The sequence below is a fragment of the Pseudonaja textilis genome, chromosome 1 (genome assembly GCF_049901715.1).
Source record: "Pseudonaja textilis isolate UNSWEBS1 chromosome 1, rPseTex1.2, whole genome shotgun sequence".
In the NCBI taxonomy this organism is placed as follows: domain Eukaryota; kingdom Metazoa; phylum Chordata; class Lepidosauria; order Squamata; family Elapidae; genus Pseudonaja; species Pseudonaja textilis.
The window spans coordinates 217,192,477-217,212,529 of record NC_141990.1 but is presented as its reverse complement, the minus strand read 5'-3'; the positions used below and the strand labels follow the sequence as shown (position 1 = coordinate 217,212,529).

At 35.8% G+C, this 20,053-nt stretch overlaps 1 protein-coding gene across 2 annotated transcripts in view; it reads right to left on the bottom strand.

Moving 5' to 3' along the window:
- CNTNAP5 (contactin associated protein family member 5) overlaps positions 1 to 20,053 on the bottom strand; it is a 402,137-nt gene that overhangs the window by 132,217 nt on the left and 249,867 nt on the right. For both annotated transcript variants that reach the window (XM_087920476.1, XM_087920475.1), the window contains exons 11-12: positions 16,328 to 16,434; positions 560 to 679 (exon numbers count right to left, since the gene is read on the bottom strand). In XM_087920476.1, the coding sequence (XP_087776602.1) occupies positions 560 to 679; positions 16,328 to 16,434 (227 nt within the window). The remainder of the gene's footprint in view (positions 1 to 559; positions 680 to 16,327; positions 16,435 to 20,053) is intronic.

Below are 20,053 nucleotides of genomic sequence, written 5' to 3'. Positions count from 1 at the left end.
GTTCTGTTTTTGTTTCTGAAATCTGATACGATCTGTATGCCTTAGAAAACTTTGAAGTTTTCAAGAAAGGAGAGATCCCTGAATGCATTTTGCTTTCCATGATAATCATAACATTATGTCATAGTTATATAAATATATATTTTTTGAAATAGTGGTGCAAGTGGTATCAATGACCTACATGGCCTGATTTTCTTCAGCCACTTCATTTCCATGAGCTCCACGCACAGGATGAGCTCCCATTACCTGCCCCAACTCCTGCCCACCTAGCAGTTCAAAAGCATGCAAATGCAAGTAGATTAATAGGTATCACTTTGGTGTGAAGGTAATAGCATACCATGCATCTTTGGCATACATCCATGTTGGCCACAGGACCATAGAAATTGTCTTCAGACAATGTGCGTTGGCTTCCTCAGCCAAGAAACAGAGATGAACACTGCACCCTAGAGTCAAACATGACTGATAGGGAAACTTTTACCTAACAACAATACAATAGATTTCAGGCCATGCAATAAACAACAAACCATTAGTGATAAATACAGAAGTGGGGTTTTTTTTTTACCTGTTATATTGCAGTACACTAAAAGTGGGGGAAGTGGACCACTCGCATCAGAGTCAATGTGGAAGAAACCAGATGTTTTTCCTTGGTGTCGATAAGTTTCACAGGATTGCCCATAAATAGCTGAAAGGAAAAAGAAATAGTTTCTTAAGGCAAATATCAAAATAAGACTTCGGGGTTGGTGAGATAAATTATTATTCTTTCAATGTATTTATTTTATTTTAATTATTTATCAAATTTCTATCCCACCTATCATACTTGTGTGATTCTATGTCTACTTCATTGCTGGTTGGCTGGATTTATTTGTGGAGCAATTACTTGCTGAGTTTAAGGTCTAGAAAATGACATTATCATAATTATTTCTTCCCCATTACTGACATTAAGACTGTAAGAAGGACATGGTAAGTGCATCATGAGTCAGCAAAATAAACTGCCTTCTGATAGAAATGTCAAAGTAAAAAAACCATGCTGTATCAACTTAAAACACTCATACACTATGTTTTCTTTAAGCAGAAACAAACTAATCTTTATTTTATAACAATGTGGATGGAAGCAAATCCTTATTTCATTCACACAGACTTTTCCTCCAATATGGAGACTTTAGTTTAGAATAATCTTGATAGAGTTAATGCAATGTTTTTCTAAATGCATTATTTTTCCCTAGATATTTTGAAAGGTAAGGGTCGTCTGATAATAAGAATACTACAGTATGTCTGATGAAAGGGCTCAGCAGTGAAGAGTTGAGCAAAGTACATAGATTATTCTAGCTCAGTAGATGGTTTGTACTTTTGTTTTTATGTACAGTTTTTCAAACAGAAATTGGTCTCCAAGTGGCCTTAAATGGGAATGGAATAACCTATGTAAACAATTCAGTGCCAAAATATTGCCCCCAATAAGGTGAGAGTGGGTTGGATAGGAACTAGAAGATTATCGCAAAAAGATTATTAGCAATTGTGTGTGCGTGAGAGAGAGAGGGAGAGGGAGAGGGGGAAAGGGAGAAAAGGACAGTTCTAAGTATTATACAATGTTCTTTGCCTAAGTGATTCCTTAATTCTATGTGCAGCCTCTTTTCTAGTTGTGAATTCCAAAGTTTGCCTAGGACCATATTTGATCTAACTTTCAAGTATGGAAAAACAGATTTTCATTCCCTGGGGTGGAATATAAACTGAGTTTGAGGGATATTTTCTAAATTTAAATAGAAAGAAGATGAGACTGATTTATGTGAAAGGTGTTATGTTTTATAATAGAATAGGACATAATTCTTCATTGGCCAAGTGTGATTGGGAATTTGTCTTTGGTGCATATGCTCTCATTGTACAAAAAGAAAAAATAAAATACATTAATCAAGAATCATAAGATACAAACACTTAGTAATAGTCATAGGTTACTAATAAGCAATCAAATCATACTAGGAGACAAATAAAACAATATAAATTGTAAAGATACAAGCAAAATGATTATAGTCATAAGTGGAAAGAGATAGGTACTAGGAAGGATGAGAAAAATAATAGTAAAATAGTCTTAATAAATAGTTTGACAGTGTTGTGGGAATTAGTTGTTTAGCAGAGTTGGTGGCATTCGGGAAAAATGTGAGGGGTCTGTAGATATTTTCACAGCACTCTTTTTGACTCATGCAGTACACAAGTCCTCAATGGAAGGCAGATTGGTAGCAATTGTTTTTTCTGCAGTTCTAATTATCCATAGAAATCTGTGTCTGTCTTGTTTGGTTGCAGAGCTAACCCAGGCAATTATAGAGGTGCAGATGACAGTAATTTTCTTCTGACATATGACAACAAAGTTAAGTTCTGGTTTTGTTGCCCTTGTGTACGGCAGAATGAAACTCTCATTTTCCAACTCTTCCTCTGAAACCAGGTACTGAGTAAGATTGGACTATTTCTAAAATTAAACATAATGGATTCAGACTTTTCTGAAGTTCAGTATTCAGAAAGAAAACCAAGCAAATTCTGCATAATCAAAATATATACAACGCTCAGAAGAAAACTTTTAGAAGAGAATATTTATTATTGTATAAACATTCATTTTAGTTCATTAGTTATAACAGCTTGCTTAATGTTGTTGGCTTTGCTTTTGCTTTGCTTTCCTTTGTTTTTCTTTAGCTGTTGAGATGCCTACACAGTTACATGAAAGTTAATTGATAGGATTTTTTGTCTCCATAGGAGGCAAGAACATTTTGAAAATATTTTGCAAGTGTTCAAGAAAGCATAGAAGTTTATTCCTTGTAATAAATGAGTAAATGTTACAGGTGCTAGAGATAAAATATAAAAATGAGATGAAAACAAGAATCATTATTATACAATGTAAAATCTGTAGTTGTGTTGCCCTGAAATCATCTACACACAGAAAATGTTTTGTAGAAAAGCAGGGCTAACAAAAGGACAATGTGTGGGACAACTTTTGATTTTTTTATTTTTTATTTAATGTTACTTTTCTTTAATAGCTTACTGAAATGAATGGTTATTTTTTTCATATCTGTGGATAAGCCTAAATGATACAATCATCATGAGACGTGGTAGTGCAGTGGTTAGAGTGCAGTACTTCACGCTACTTCTGCTGACTGCCAGCTGCCTGCAATTTGGCGGATCAAATCCCACCAGGCTCAAGGTTGACTTAGCCTTCCATCCTTCTGAGGTCAGTAAAAGGAGGATCCAGATTGTTGGGGGCAATAGGCTGACTCTGTAAACTGCTCAGAGAAGGCTGTAAAGCACTGTAAAGCAGTATATAAGTCTAACTGCTGTTGCTATTACTATTTTAATAAATATTAGTAATAAACAGTTCTGATTTTTCATAAAATGATTATTGTAACATTTTAATACTTTCCTATATGCTGGTATTTTGAATTTGGTCTAAGAAAGAAAATGATTCTTATTTCTTCCAATAGTTTATCCAGCATGTGTATCTGCTGGTAAAATGGGATTCTCAAGCATTGTGTGGATTACTTTTCTTTAAACCTTTCTGAGTGCAATAATTTGAATTATTAGTTGACAATTCATGCTGGGTGATTCAGCTTTGGCTGACTTATATGTACTGCTATCATAAATAACCCAGGTTATTCTAAAAATAGTGAAAAGTATTTTTTTTTCCAAATGCTAAATTATTTATCTATTGCCTAGGGAATACAAAACCATTCCAAGGTATCCATCAGATACTCTGGAAACATACTGTGCAAATCAGAAATTCAAAGAGACTTACTAATATTAAAGACAGACCGTTAACAGGCCTCTGAAAAGTGACTTATATTTGTTTCAATTAAGCAGTTTGTCTTGTAGAGACAACAGAATATGCTTCAATAAATACTTTGGACAGTCTCAAACTGCTTTGGACCAGTGCTTCAGACATCTCTTTTCTCTCCCTCCAAATATTGGTTTAAGATCTTCTATACTTAGATGGCTAGGGAATTGGCCATACCAGGAGCTGGGCCTACTCAGCCTGGAAGAGCTTTTGTGCATGAGGCAAGCATAGTACATGGATCATTAAAACTTTTGAAAGAGGTCTAAAGGATATGCCAGAGAATTGGTTTAGATATATACAGCAATGTTTGCTGTAGTCACCAAATCTGGAAATTCTTTATTGCATGTCAAGGATGCTCCAGACAAGCCACATTGCTATAGTGGCATATTATAGAAGTGTATGGGCTACCACTACATGAGGAGATATCTTTCTGCCTGTTCCCTTATCACAAGCTCTATGGGAAAAGGCCAATGGTCACTTCAATTTTACAAGTGAGGGGAACATTGCAGTTTTGAAGGAGTGCATCATTGCTTCCTTTGAAGCTTTGCATGTTACAGAAACTCCACAGATCTCTTAATACTTCATACATTATGCATAAGACACAGGGAATTGCCTGAGTCTTATCTCTGATCCAACTATTTCACAATGTGAATGTGTGGTCTTCTGGTAATGTTCTCCAAGCATTTCCCAACATTATATGCAGAGGTGCTATTCAGCAGGTTCTGACCAGTTCTGGAGAATGAGTACTGGAAATTTTGAGTAGTTCAGAGAACTGGCAAATACCACCTCTGACTGGAGATTTTACTGTACCCTTCCCCTGCCACACCCACCAAGCCATGCCCACAGAACCGATAGTACAATTTTTTGAATCCCACCGCTGATTATATGGAAATGTCAAAGATTGAAATAAGTATATTTTTCACATAAAATAGGTGCTGTACTATAAGAACAAAGGGAGTATATCAGGCCAACAATGGTTGTAAAATCACTGTAATGACATTTTTCACCTATACACAGAATGTACTAATTTCCTAAAATTACATTTCTAAGTTGATATTTTACTAATCATGAATGTTACACTTTGCTTTAAAGAAAATACAGAAAAGTAAAAGAATGGAATTAATACCATATATTGGGTTGGATGTCTGCTATTTCTAGAAACTGCTCTCTGCTACCAGCTTTTAATGATCTTTTCAAGTCCATTTTAGTTGGCGCAATCATGTATTCTGAACAAACAAAAAGATGTGAATTCCCATTCATTAATAATGAAGGAGAATTGTTTATAGAGTATTTGTGCAAACAAAAGGGATTATTAGACACAAACTAATAAAAGAAAATGCATATTCTAAAAAGTAAGGATACCATTATAGTAGGCTTAAATGACATAGCACATTCCCAGAGTATATATAATTGGTTTCAAGGAGAAGAGAGAGAGGTGTGGACACATATACTGTATGTGGGTGGATGTGTGCGTACGTACGTACATACGTACATATATATGTATGCATTATGTATACATATAGTACACACACACGTTTTATATTGAGAGTATAATAGGCATCCTTTCTCTAATTTCAGTTGCTTCTCCTTCCTTAATTAATTTTCTGGCACTATGGAACATGATATTCTCTAAGTTCTGTATGTGGAGCTACAAGTAATATACACGTACATTTCACATACTGTATTCCAAATTATTGGAAAAGAGTTCATGGCACTGTTCTCGCATTACAATAACTCAGTGTGTACAGTATATACACCAGGTTAAAAATTGCCAGGTTTTTTAAAAAAAAAACTGTTCCTGTAGAAAGCCAATTCAAATGGATTTGCACTTAAATGTAATAACATACTGTGTGTACAATACCACATTTTTTTCCAAATCTCCTTTTGTCTTTAGACAAAAAAAAAGCTTATTGTTCATATAGTTTCCTTTATTTCCTTCCTCATTTAATAGCTGTGATATGCTGATAGTTTAAGTCATTTGTTACTTTATCACCTAAGGTTGAACATTTTCTCTATATGATATGCAGCTGTGGCTCTGTAAGTTCTCAACTGTAAGAAAGAGATAAATATTCTAATAAAAAGCCAGGAACTCTAATTGCTCAAAATCCAAGAAGAAGTGTAGAAAGCAGAAACATTCAGCAGATGACAATTCATGAACAATACTGATTTGGCTATCCAATATGACTTTCTCTATTCAAATTTAGTCAAGTCATCAAGCATCAAATCTTATTTTGAACCATGAAGACAAATGGCAAGTTTCTTCCCATTTTTATTTTATCATGTTCTTTTTCATGAAAATATATATTTAATATTGAAATCATGGGTGATAATGCTAGACATAAATATATATATATATATTCCATAGTATTAATAAATTACTTGTAATGGAGTGATTTCTCATACTGATAGCTTTTCTTTTCACATTTATCCAGATACATTTATGTAGACCAGTGATTCTCATCCTTTTCTTCAACATGGACCCTCTTTAAATACCTTTTGTGACCATGGACCATGGCTAAGGACCTCCCAAGATTTAACTTAAGATTTAAATCATAACATTTCTTCAAGTCTTTACAGACCCCCTGTAATGACATTGTGGGCCCTCAGGGGTCCATGGACCACAGGTTGAGAACCACTGAGGTACACTCTCTGTGAGACCTGATTCTTCCATAAATTCAATTCAGCCATGTGGCGCTATAATCCAAAATGCAATCAGGTCAAATTGCTGACCGACAACTTTACATTTAATATACTTTCTTTTATCTCTTGTAAAATCTTTAGTTTAATCCTCATTTGTCTCACTAGATGAAATTGTTTATTTATCTCATTATGCACCTTTTCATCAATTCTTACAGGGACTATTTGGAATAGGAAACAAAATTACTTTCTCCCCTGTATCTAATTACAACATAAACAACTTCTAAAAAACAACTTTTTTTCCCTACCATGTCACTATAATATTATCTATAAAATCTGCTAGACATTTCCATCCACTCCTTGAATGGAAGACAGGTGACTTAAATAATTCGATATAAAAACAATAAAACCACCAAGAGAGAGACTGGCAACCAAAGCAGCACATTTGAGGCCAGTGTAGTTTTCTGTTAAGGATGAATAGAGAACAGTCAAACTGAGTGGTGGGAAAAGGGCAATCTAGCTAAGCAGCCATCAATTCCCTGGCAAGCTTTCTTTTTCCACAAGAGAAACACCAAAACAATTTCCATTATTTTAAAGTTATGGAATTTTTTCATAACAAGCTGAAATTGCCAATCCTGTTCTTGTGTTGGTCTATTTCAATTTAATCTTATATAGATTGGCATCTAGAAACTTACACAAAGATGAGCAATGACATTTCACTTGCAATGTGACTTCTATGTCATGCTTTCAGCTCCAAAAGCTGTCTTCCAAAGAAAAGCTATCTTCTGGAAGAAACTCTTCTTTGATAATGTAGTAGCTCCCCACAAAAGTGCACATTTCAGCGGCAGAGCCTAAAAACCAGAACTAAGTGTCGCCTTGAAAAAGCATGATAGATTTCCTCCTGATTTCAAGGAAGGGACTGAAAGGGTAAAGCTGGTTTTCAGCAGATCAAAACCACAAATGTAGTTGTCTGAAATTTTATTACAAATGGTAGTTAACTTGCTCAGGTGGAAAACTAACCAGTAAGATGTTTCTAGCTTTCAGCCCTGTGATCTGATAGGCAAAATCAAGGATTTTTAATCAGTAATGTTACTGAATATCATTTTAATAGAAAAAAAAAGATAATAAACAATGAAAAAGAAAGAATTCTACTTCTCTCGGTGCTTTAGCAGCAAACACATTAAGAGCTAGAAAATGAAATCAAAATGCTCACCCCTGTAATACAATTGTCATGTTAAATGGCAAAAAGAAATGGAATCTGTGCTATATATTAAAAAATGACTTTGACAGGCCTCATAGTTGACAGACTAATAAAATTCCTGTTGCAGTGTGCTAGGATGACAGATGGCTGGTTTTCTCCTTAAGAAAATTACATATTTTCTCATACAATGCTATAAAATATGTGTAAAGATAGCTTCTAATGATCCTGAATTTTTGAACCTCTAGTAGAGTGTTCATAAGAAGTTATTTCAGTGGCATTATATCTTTTCAAAGAGAAAACAATGTCAATCTAACAAAACAAAGTACAACTAACATTTTTTCTCCCAATATATACACAAAGGGTACTCATATAGCTCATATTTTTTCACCAGATTTCTTGAGACAGAAGTCTTGATGCGTGGTGCCAGAAAATGATCAATTGTATATTTAGAAGGCCACTAAGCAACAACAATAGCAACAATCACAAAACTCTCTGCACTACAAGGTTAAATTGCTAAAAGCAATTATTTAACCCTTGGGTTTATTCTCAAAAAAAAAAAAAAAAAGCAAAACCAGGCACTTTTGGAACATTTTAATTTGTGTCTGTGCCCAGGAAATGTAAATAAAACTAGATAATATCTCTGTTTTTTAAAAATTAAGCAGCCCATCGAAATTCTGTTACTGGAAAGCATGTACTGTAAATATTGCAAATAAAATATAACTTTCTTCTCTTCAACAGAAATTTTCAGTGTATTTGTGAGATGCTCTGGTTGGATTCCTCAAGCAACTGGAGCTCTCCCTCTCATCTAATCACCTTGCTGCCTATGGCCTGGCAGGATGGAAATAAAGATGGATGTTTGAAATATCTTCTGCATGAAGACCTTCATTCTGAGATAATCCCTCTCATGCTACTTTTGGTGGCTTCCCATAACTGGTTGTTTGGCTTTAGATTAAATTTTCAAATATTTATGATGCTAGAAAGATCTCAGTTTGAATACACTGTGTGATAATAGCAATAGCACTTAAAATTATATACCACTTCACAGGGCTTTACAACCCTCTCTAAGCAGTTTTACAGAGTCCACCTATTGCCCCCAACAATCTGGGTCCTCATTTTACCAACCTTGGAAGGATGGAAGGCTGAGTCAACCTTGAGCCTGGTAAGACTTGAACTGCTAAACTGCTGGCAGCTGGCAACCAGCAGATGTAGCCTGAAGTACTGCATTGCACTACCATGACTCTCAGCTTCTGACAATACACTAAACCTAAATCCAGTATCTTAAGAATATTCCTATACAATCAGTTTCCCAGATGCTTCTAGCGCCTTCAGATACCCTCCTGCAGATATCCTACAAAAGAAAGCAAAAGAAAATTTCTCAGTAATGAATATAAGGGTCATATTTCCCACAAAGGAATGCTTGGAACTTGATTTAAGGACATTTCCCTTCCCCTAAGCAGTAAAGTGTTGTGCTTTGTTCAATTTTAATGTATTCTGTTCTGCAGTGACTTATGGCTTTCATTATTTTATTTTTTTATTCCACATTTTTAAAAAAAGTCTTGTAATTTGCCCAGAGAAGTTTAGTAAATGAGCTGGTAATGAAGATTATGGTAGTAGTATCAATGATAACGATGACAATAATAATTCTAATAATTTTCCAATTCAAACTAGATAAAACTCAAACAAAAAGAAGGCAAAAAAATGTCTATCCTAAAAATCTGTTGTTAAAAACTTGCAATTTTGGCAGAATAATATTTGGTGTTTTCAGAGGCTGTCACTTTCTTCGTCTCTTCTTTTCAGATCATGGAATCTATTTACCTTTATTACCAGTTATCCATTCAGTGAGATGGCTGCTTGCTGATTTTTATAGAGGCAAGACTGTGGCTTTGTACTTCAAGCTGAGCGTCAAAAAAAATTCCACATGTGCTGTATTGATTGTGAATAAAAGGTGATGGGGAACAAAACTAGCAAAGTACAGCTGGCTCAGCAGCAGTTGTCAGTGTGAGAAGTCTAAAAATTATTCAAGGGAGAAAGTAATAGAACATGGGAGAAAAAAAGCTTAGTTGGGAAAAATGTTATTGAGATTGCAAAACAAATCACAAACATAGGAAGACTCACAAACTCAACAGGATTTATATGTAATGTAAAAAAAAATAGTGTTATGTATAACAGGAGTCAATAACAGGAGTCATTGATTTCAAAATGCTGCCCCACAGCTCACCAAATTGCATATTACCAAATTACATTAAAATGCTTGTTTAAAATATTGCATCAGTCATCAAATCTCACACAAGAGTATTGAAATCCTGAGATATCTGAAAAGGTTGTTTGAATAATTTGTTGATGGCACAAAATTTTACAAAGCATTTAATAGTACCTTTGGCAGATAATTCCAAATATGATTCCTGGTTCAGATTCCAGAAACATAAAATTAAAATTAATACTGAAAGTGATAGAGTTTGCTGACACTGAAATAAATTTACACCAATCTGAAGAAATAGACTGGATGAAGTTCAGAATTTATTATCAATGTTGTAGGACCAATTTGTTCTGTCAGGAGGGGATGGATCACTCCTCTATGTTGGTCCAAAATTGTGTGCAGGTTCCAATTTACATTAGGTAGAAATTCACACAGACAAAAATGTGGATATGGTCTTTTGTTATTTCCAACTTGGATATCTGATATTAATTGACAGATTGAAACATCAGGGACCTACAGATTTTCTCAAGAATTGCAAAATCAGATGAACCTCAGGAAAAGGACATTCTAGAGCAGGGCTGTCAAATTCGCAGCCCACGGGACAGATGTGTCACACACTGACCATGCCCATGCCCAGTTTAGTGAAGGGGGGAAAGTCCCAATACATCACATGATGCCACCATGACAATGCAAGTTTGACATCCCTGTTCTAGAGCATAGAGGCAGCAGGAAAAAAAAGTCCCGTTTATATAGTCCCATGAGATGACCTAGTTTAATCAATAGGACCTAGCACATGCCCATCCTGCCTAATCTAATAGAATGGGCAGAAATAATTAGAGACAAACTGTGTTATAAATTACATGGCCCAAACTATGTTTAGATTTATAGATGGTAACCAACATCTTAAATTGCACCCAGAAATCCACTGGTAATCAATGCAACTCATGAAACCGAAATGTTAAATAGGTGTACTGCTTGCACATCCACATTCTACACCAGCTCTAGTTTCCAGGGCAGGGATCTTCAGTGGCAGTTCTATGTTGATTGAATTACAATAATTGAGGTTTTTTTTTTTTGGGGGGTTGCTTTACAAGGCAGACCAAATCAGGAAACCCACTCCACAGGAAGAAAGAATCTATACTTTATTGAGGTATACTACAGTAACACACTCTTCCAATTCTGCCGATGTTTTCCCTTCAGGATTCTTCTAATCCTGTTACTTGGGAGAAGACAGTCTGGAACTTTTTCCTGCCCCAAAGATTTAATGCATTTTCCTTCTGCACCAGTGGTGGGATTCAATTTTTTTTACTACCGGTTCTGTGGGCATGGCTTGGTGGGCATGGCAAGGGAAGGATACTATAAAATCTCCCGTCCGAGTTGGTATTTGCTGGTTCTCCAAACTACTCAAAATTTCCGCTACCAGTTCTCCAGAACTGGTTAGAACCTGCTGAATATCACCTCTGTTCTGCACCTATTTCTGCATGCCTTCTCCAAGATCATCTCTATAGCTTCATCTGCTAAGACATGAATGACTGACAACAATATTTGCTGATCAAAGACAAGGTACAACTGACATCTAGGATAGATCAGGACAAAAGCACTCTTGGTTACAGCTACCACTTGTTCTTACAGTTGTACACTGGTTCTGTTTCAGGAAGTATAGTTACCAATAACTACAAGTGATATACATTTATATACTGTATATTTCCATTTTTTTTAATTGAACAGGAGGAAACTATTACCTAATACAATTACACGTCTAGCAATGGCATCAATTGTATGATGGATGGCTTAATTCACTGATCTAAGTCCCCATCTGGAAGTATCCATTTATTCTTGGATGACACATGTTCTAGAATGTATGTTCTAGAATACACTGTATGTTCTAGAATACAGTTCCTAGATTGCAGGAATCCTATTAAAAGCCTGCTAGAGAAAAAAATCTATATATTCAGCATATTTATTTATTATACGTTTACTTCCTATTGCATACATTCAAGTTGGATTACTAAAGTTGAACAACAAAATCCATAAAATTAATCCACATTATAAGCCACTTACAACTAAAAAAACAAAAACAAAAAAGAATGGCTGCTCAACTGCCTTGTCACTCACCAAGCATAAACTTAAATAGAATAACTTTTAAAGACTTCTGAAAGATCAATACAGTGGAAAATGCTTTATCTTAGGAAATAGGGTGTTGCAAATCATCGGGGAAGCAATAGAAAAGTTCTGCCTTCAGATTCTCAATAACTTTTATTTATCATAATGATAAGGTAGCTAAAATCTGATTGAGAAGAAGGTTCCATGGGGTTACAGGCAGGGGTGGGCTGCTGGGGATTTGCAGGGGTTTGGGAGAGCCCCTAGTTAAGATTTTGTGCAGTTCAAAGAACCCCCAAATCCATCTCCTGGCTGGCTCTGCCCACCCTGTCCCCCACTCCCCTCCCAAGAGTTCCCACGTGGCCCGTTTTGGATGCAAGTAAGTGCAGGACATGCGCGGAGGCTTGGGAAGGATAAAAACAGGCCTCCCAGAGGCTCAAGGAAAGGCTCCGGAGCCTGGGGAGGGCAAAATGCCCCCCCACCATGGTGTAGGAGGCTGACTCGGCCATGCCCACCATGGCCACGCTTACCCAGCAACTGGGGAGAGAACCATTTCCTAAAATTTTTGAAGGAACTGCTTTTTAAGTCAGAACCAATATTTTGAATTAGTCTTACAAATTTATTGGCAAGCACTAATGATGATCATAACACTGGCATTAGGTTGCTAAAAGTGTTCATACCTCTTAACAGAGCTGTGTTGTTTTTATTTTGGACCAAATGTAGTTTCCAGGTTAACTTCAAATACAGACCTAAATAGAGTGTGGGTTACATTACTCTAAATATTCAGAAATGAAAAAGGAACTATTATTGTCTGATTCAGAAAAGAGCATAATTGATGCATCAGCAAAAAGTGCACTACTGTAATGTTGAGGTTACCCTGGTTTCACTTGCTCCTCAAACATAAGATGTGACTCCAAAACAGCTCCATAATCATGGACCTGCTCATTCAGGTGAAATACAACCCTACCTAGAACATTAGAATTGAAGAGTTCAAAGGGATACCTTTTAGAATTGAATACTGGTGAGGGGTCAATAAGACCAGGAATGTCTCACCTTCTCCATTCAGGTTGACCAATTAATGCAAGTTTGATTTCAGGACCAGGTCTGAATCCTGAATGGAAAAGGACATAGGTAATCAATTTCATCTAAGATGTTCCCTAAATTGACTGTATCAGATGATGGCTTCTTCAACAGAACTGCATTGTCACTTCTTTCAAGATGAATGGTACCTGTATCTATCTTTCAAAGAGCTAGTGATCACCACCAAATGACACATGAAACCTATCCACAGGTGGCAGAACTCAAAGAGCAGAAAGCTTGTCCCTCTGACTCTACAAATCAGTCCAAAACTAAATGATCCCAGGTAATGTGAATATAATAACTGATGTCTACACTTCGTTATTTCATCCCTTTTTCAAATCATCATATTGCAGGTGGTTAATGGGTATATGTGTTGCAGCAACCTAAGATAATATTATTTTATAAATATTAAATTATAATTTTAATTGTTAAAATTAAATAATTGTAAAGACATCATATAATCTCTAAAAAGATAATTCAAGCAGGTGTTTGTTTGTCTATTCTTCCAGGGTCATCTTTTCATAGTTATCTAATGCCTCATTAGAATTACATGTATTTATGAAAATCAAGAAAAATATCTGTTTTCACTGTTACATTGCTAAACAACCAATAAATAACACATTATTAAATAAAACACATTAAAATTTGCTCTTTTAGAAATAGTTTAATTTTAATAATCAGAATGTTTAGGGATGTAATTCTCATTCAACAAGTTTACCTTTCTGTTGGATGGAAATCATAACAATTTCTTTATCCATATTCAAGTTTAGAAATGTACTGTTAGAGTAGAAATATATGGCAACCTTCAGTATTTTTTTAAAAAAACCCAAAGCATTTTAAATGTTTTAGAGGACATTAAGCAAAGCAGAATGTTCAGTCTACCTGAATATTCCTACATTTAAGTATTTCATTTAAACATGAGGCCAACATGGACGCTCAAATTTTGACATTTCCTGTGGGATGAAATTTCCCTTTATGGAACAACTTTAATATTCTGCATATATCATATTGGAAATTGCCAGAGATTTCTTGCTTACTATCTTTTTTTTCTTTTTTCTTTTTGAAAAGGAATGTCCCTCTGGCATCACAGAAAGCTTGTTAAGAAATATTTCTTGTATCCACATCATTTAGCATGTACTGAGTCATATATCAAAATTGTAATCATTTTTATTAAATATCTCCTGGCTAGATATTTGTATATGCTGGAAACATTTAAAATGTAAGGGCTAAGATACTTCTTTACAACACTAATAATAGAACAAGAAACATCTCTTGATGGTAGAGTAAAACTGAGAAACAAAAAAACTAACATGATGGACATCAGAGTTGGGCAATATGTAGGTTACAAGAAGTCTTTGGAGATAAGGAATTTTTTTTTAAAAAAAATCACAAGTCTCTGTATATTCTGAATGCCACAATTACCAAAAATGAGCATAACTATATTTAACATAGCTATGAAATGTGTGCTTCCATAGTTAACACACAATGGAAAATGTGCTCTAGATTCTGGCCTTGCCATCCTGCAGTGTGGCTGAATAACTGTCGGAATGGGAAGTGGGGATAAAATGGTATCCCAATGTGGAATCACTCCAGGGAGGAAACATCTTACTCCAGACTAGGAAAGCCTTTCTCTGCTTGTTCCCAAGGAAATGCAACCAATCTGGTGAGATTCTTTTAATATTGGTGATGAACAAAGAGGTAACTACTTTGGCCTATTCACATAGTGTTCTGGTTCCTTTTGCCTGACATTCAAGTGATGTCACTACTGTATTGCTTTATCTTTTGCAGATCTAGATTATTTTAAGAAAAAAGTATGTCTTCCCCAATTAGAAAAGACAAGTCAGGTAATGGTCCTCTCCTATGTACATACCAACAGGTTTTTGAAAGAACTTCTCCTGTAACACTTCTCTGTAAACTGGGGAAATTCCTATTCATGGTTCTTCGGCTATTCGTTCAATTACTATGTTATGTAGGAGTTTTAAAATTAATACCAAATAATTGCATACAGTAAGCTAATAGGAACTACAGTACTGCACATACTTCAGCCACATACGATCATGTGTTCTCAACACCTGGCACTGGTTAACAGACTAGCCAACACATTTGGCATCAGATGTATGTTCCAGATATATTCAAGGGTAGGCCTATATAAAATTTACTGCTGTAGCCAAGATGGGATGCAACCAAGGTGCAGACAACTGTTGCCTATCTGACTAGTTCAGAAAGAGTAGTGCCAAATACACAAGTGTAGTTATCCTTATCACAATCATAAGTTGAAAACCCAGGGACAGCTGAAGATCAGAGACAGCTCCCAAACTATAGACAAGTTATTTTGGAAAGAGTGTAGTTTAATTGAAAACTGGCCTCAGAACAAGATTTCTATTCATATTTGGATTTCATGTCATCCCATTTCTGAAATAAGATAGTGTGGAAGAATAGAGTTTTCTGCCACTGGTATACCAATAACAATCCACTCCAAAATTCTGAATGACCTTTGTCGCTGGCTTCATATAAATATTAAACAACAAGTGATAAAAGATTGAATCCTAAGACATCATGGATCAATGACATAGATCAGGGGTGTCAAACTCATGGCCCAAGGGCTGGATGCATCACATTCTAGACACACCCACCCCTAGTTTAGCGAACGGGGGGAAGTCACAATACATCACATGATGACAGTGTGACACCATGAGTTTGACACCCCTGGCCTAGATGTTGAACAGGAGGCCCCAGTCAGTTTCTGGATATGGACTAAAAGAAAGGCATGCAATCAAGATCATTCCAACCAGCCAACTCAAAAGGTCAGGTTTGCAGAATATCACTGATTGGGCCAAGAGAATCCACAGGCCACATTTTCCCTATTCTAGAATTGCTCAAGACAACCAAAGGAATCATAGCATCTCAGCTGAAAGCATAATTAAAATAAGTTCAGGTAATCAACATTATCCAACTGTATCTAGAGTTACAAGACTAAGAATTACAAGACAAAGTAGCATTATTCATTTGTAAAGATGTAGTTACTTTGATAGCAGATAATTGTCAGATAAATCCAAACTGCTAAACATCTTCAGAGTTTACTTCTTTCCACCATGAGAAATGTCCATTTATACATTTCTTCCCTTGTCATCAGAAGAAGTCTACTTATTTCACTTCCTATATAGTTTCTTAATCAAACTGAAATTTGTTCCATCCCATGTACCCATCTATAAGTAATTTTAAAAAGGAAGAAGTACAAGAAATCTATTTTCTCAAATTTGTAAATATTCCCCAAAGTTCATATGCACCAACAATACAATCTACTTACAGTTATGGCAGGTTGTTCCAGTGTAACCAGTTTCATTACAATCACAGAAGAATGTTGTCCAAGATTGGGAACATTTTCCTCCATGTTCACAGTAGTTTGGTAAACATCTAATTGGGAAAACACCAATAAAACAGGGAATTTTAGTTTAAAGCTGAATACAGATGGGGAAAACAAATAACCTTTTTTTTTTACTTTAAACTTCTCTAAACTTCTATTTTTGGCATAATATAGGAAATGGGGAAAAATCACCTTAACTCTATTCTTAGCTTAAAACAAATACTTCCAGAAAAACAGCTTGCAGGGAACAGATATAATTCAGAAGGGAGCCCAAATTGATACTAAAATACAGGGCAATGGTTTGAGAGTAGAGAGCCACTTTTCTTCAGTATCCAAGCAACAATAATGCATATTTTATTCTATTTTCAGATAAGAGAAATGGATACCAGGTTTTTCTTTTTAATATTACTTTTTTCAATTCTCACTGTAATTTCAATTGATCATATCAGCATCTAGCTATATTTACTTGCTCTGCACAAACACAAATGGATTTCTCTTGCTAATTTAAAACTAATACTATACGTTCCTGAAATATACATGGTGAGAATTTTGTTCCAGTTATTTTCTGGTAAGAATTTGAAACACAAAGTGAACATGTCCATAGCCATATGAGACAATAAAAAGTATGCTTGTAAGTGTGCTCTGTCTACATAGCCACTCCCTACTCAGTAACAAGGCTAGAACATTTGGGGTGTCCAATACTTTAAGATTCATAATTGATATATTTATCAGCTGGCAGGAAAAATATCCATCAATTGCTCCCCATAATGTAGTGAAGACTGTAGAGGGAAGTAAGTCTTGACAAAATGCCTTCTATCAGAACCTTTCTAGTTTACTTTAGATTGGTCTGTTCTACAATTTTAGTGTTAATATTATTGAAGGAGCTAAACTACATCCAAACGATTTTCAATAGCAACTGTGGTGCTGTTATTGCTAAAGCAAACAGATGCCTTCCAGCTCTAGCAACCTTCTGTAATCTGATCTAGAACTTGCAAAACTCCTGGCCTTCTACTTTCTCTAGTAATACAGAGAGGTTATTCCTCTAGAAGCCTTGTTTTTTTTAGTAAATAATGGAGTAGATCAGAATTTATCTAAGCCTTTAGAGATATCCTGGTTTATCGGTGTTTCTAGCAATGTTGATCCTGCAGCTCTTCTCCTGGTGTCATGCCAGGAAGCAGCAAAAGCTGAAATAACCATGAAGCAAAGTTGGCAGCAACTGGAGAGGAGAGGATATGCCCACAGAAGCTGAAAGCAGCCAATAGGAACTGCTGCATTATCACATGGTCACAGCCATTTCATAAAAAGTGCAAGGCATGTATTGAGAGATTTAAAAAACACACACATCAGAGCTGGTCAAGTAACTTTGGTTGTGGGCAATAGATAGAGGAAAGCTGGAAATGTCCTTCAAGGATGGTTAGACATATATGTTCAAACCAAAGTTAGGGGAAAGTTTAGATATGCTCTCAGGGATTTATTTATTTTTAATACACGTGAGGGTTATTTTTGAGGCTCTTTTTCATGCATTCCGTTTCCCAGGGTTGAGTTGTCTTTTATTGTTCTTTAACTGACCATTCATAATTTTCTGTATAATCATATAGACAAGGTACTCAGGTCCAGTACACCTAAATGAAATTTTACTTTACCTTTTTAATAAAAAAATAGCTGTTAAAACAAACATCACTTTTACATCAAACTTGTACGAGGAATAAAGTAGTCTTAGCTTTTATTCCGAGTACGGGCTAATAAACTCCTATGGAAGCCAAGTCCATAAAGGAACAAATTAGGAGCAAACATTGTCAGTATGGTAGAACCTGAATTCCTTAATTATATTGCCTAGTGTTAGATTCTGCAATCTTCCATTAACTCCTAATCCTGAGAATTTATTAGATTTGTTCAGTATACCTCAATGAAATTTTAAGTTATCTTTTATTAAGACAATGGCTGTTAATACACAATTACAAATGTCTTTGGCAGCTCTTTGCTTTCAAATTGAGGGTAATAAAGTTCAGTTTTATGTTCTTTATTTTTGAAGAGATGTTAACACTTCACTTACATTTCAAGTTGCAAAATACCTTTACCAAGCCATACAATTGTACATTTGGCTTGGATGTGCTACATTTTTTTTTTCATGAAAATTGTTTTGGTAATGAGTTTTCTGTAGAAATCTACTTTTATTTTTCTTATCTATAATGCTGATTAAAGACTATAATAAAAAAATAACACTACTAATAGGAAAATAACAGATTCATAAATTGCATCATAAATCATAAATATGGAAGGTGGGAAAAAGCAGCAACAACACAATCCACTCCTATTTCAGGATATAAAGGAAAGATATACAGATGCACACACACGTACCTAAATTATGGCTCTCATCTTCCCCTTTTACATCCAATCCTAATAAAAAATTGTGAAGAAGCACTGTTTGTCAGACTCAAAAACAATGGGCCGAATGAACCAGTGGCTGGTGCTACAGCTTGTTCTTGAAATGAAAGCTTTAAATGATGTGGTAGAATGTAACTTGGAGTCACAGGAGGGAAAAGCTCTTTCCCAGAAAGCAAAGGGACAGCAGAGCTTGGAATGTCTGGAAGGCAGGAAGAGGGTAAAGATGGACTCTCCCTAGCAATTCACAGAGTATAATTAATAGTTATGTAGATAGTTGCTTTAGACTGGCAAGTGTAAGAAAAGGAGTGACAGAACCTGGGAGTGGCATTAAAGGATAAGCTTAGAATCTGTATACAAACAGTCCAACATCCGGCGCCCCCCTTGAATTATATTGATCCTTATCTAACTCCAAGCAGGTGCTGACCATGAGTTGAAAAGATTCCCACACATAGTGTTGTTTTTTAGCAATGAAGCAATTCAACTGTATGTACATATGTGGATCTGATCTTTCACATCTGACACAGAGGGGGTATTCATCAGCTTCTGATCAGTTCTGGAGAACCAGTGGTGGAAATTTTGAGTAATTTGGAGAACCGGCAAATACCACCTCTTACTGGCCCCACCCCTAAAGCAGATTAGTGGAGTGTGGAGGGAATGTGATTTTGCAGTATCCTTCCCCCAGGATTGGGGTGGGAATGAAGATTTTACAATATCTTTCCCCTGGAGGGGGGTGGGAATGAAGATCTTACAGTATCCTTCCCCTGCTACACCCACCAAGCCAAACCACACCCACTAAGCCACGCCCACACAACCAGTAGTAAAAAAAAATGAATCCCATCCCTGGTCTGACAGCATGATTCTGTTTGTAGGCAACCAACAATAAAGAACAAACTTCACATGTTGTTCTTGATTCTTTGGACCTGACAAATGAATGGGTGCCTCTTCTATCTAAAGTGGACTTCTATTCATATCTACTAATTATGGTCCACTAACAATGGTATGCCTGACCTACTTCCTATTCAAATTTACGTGAGATTTGACCCTAAGGGTAAATCCAAACATGCATGAAGATGTATTGACTATAGCCAGCATGCACCATGCCACACTATTTCTTTTCAGTGCACTGAAAAGAAGCACTGCCTGAATTTCAAGGAATGGAAATTTAATCTGTCTCCCAATGTGCAAAATGTGAGGGTCTCGCCAATGAATACTTTGAGTAAAACCTGAAAGGCTGTGGGTTTGGTGCCTGAAGCCACCCATAGACTTCACACAATTAGGACTCAG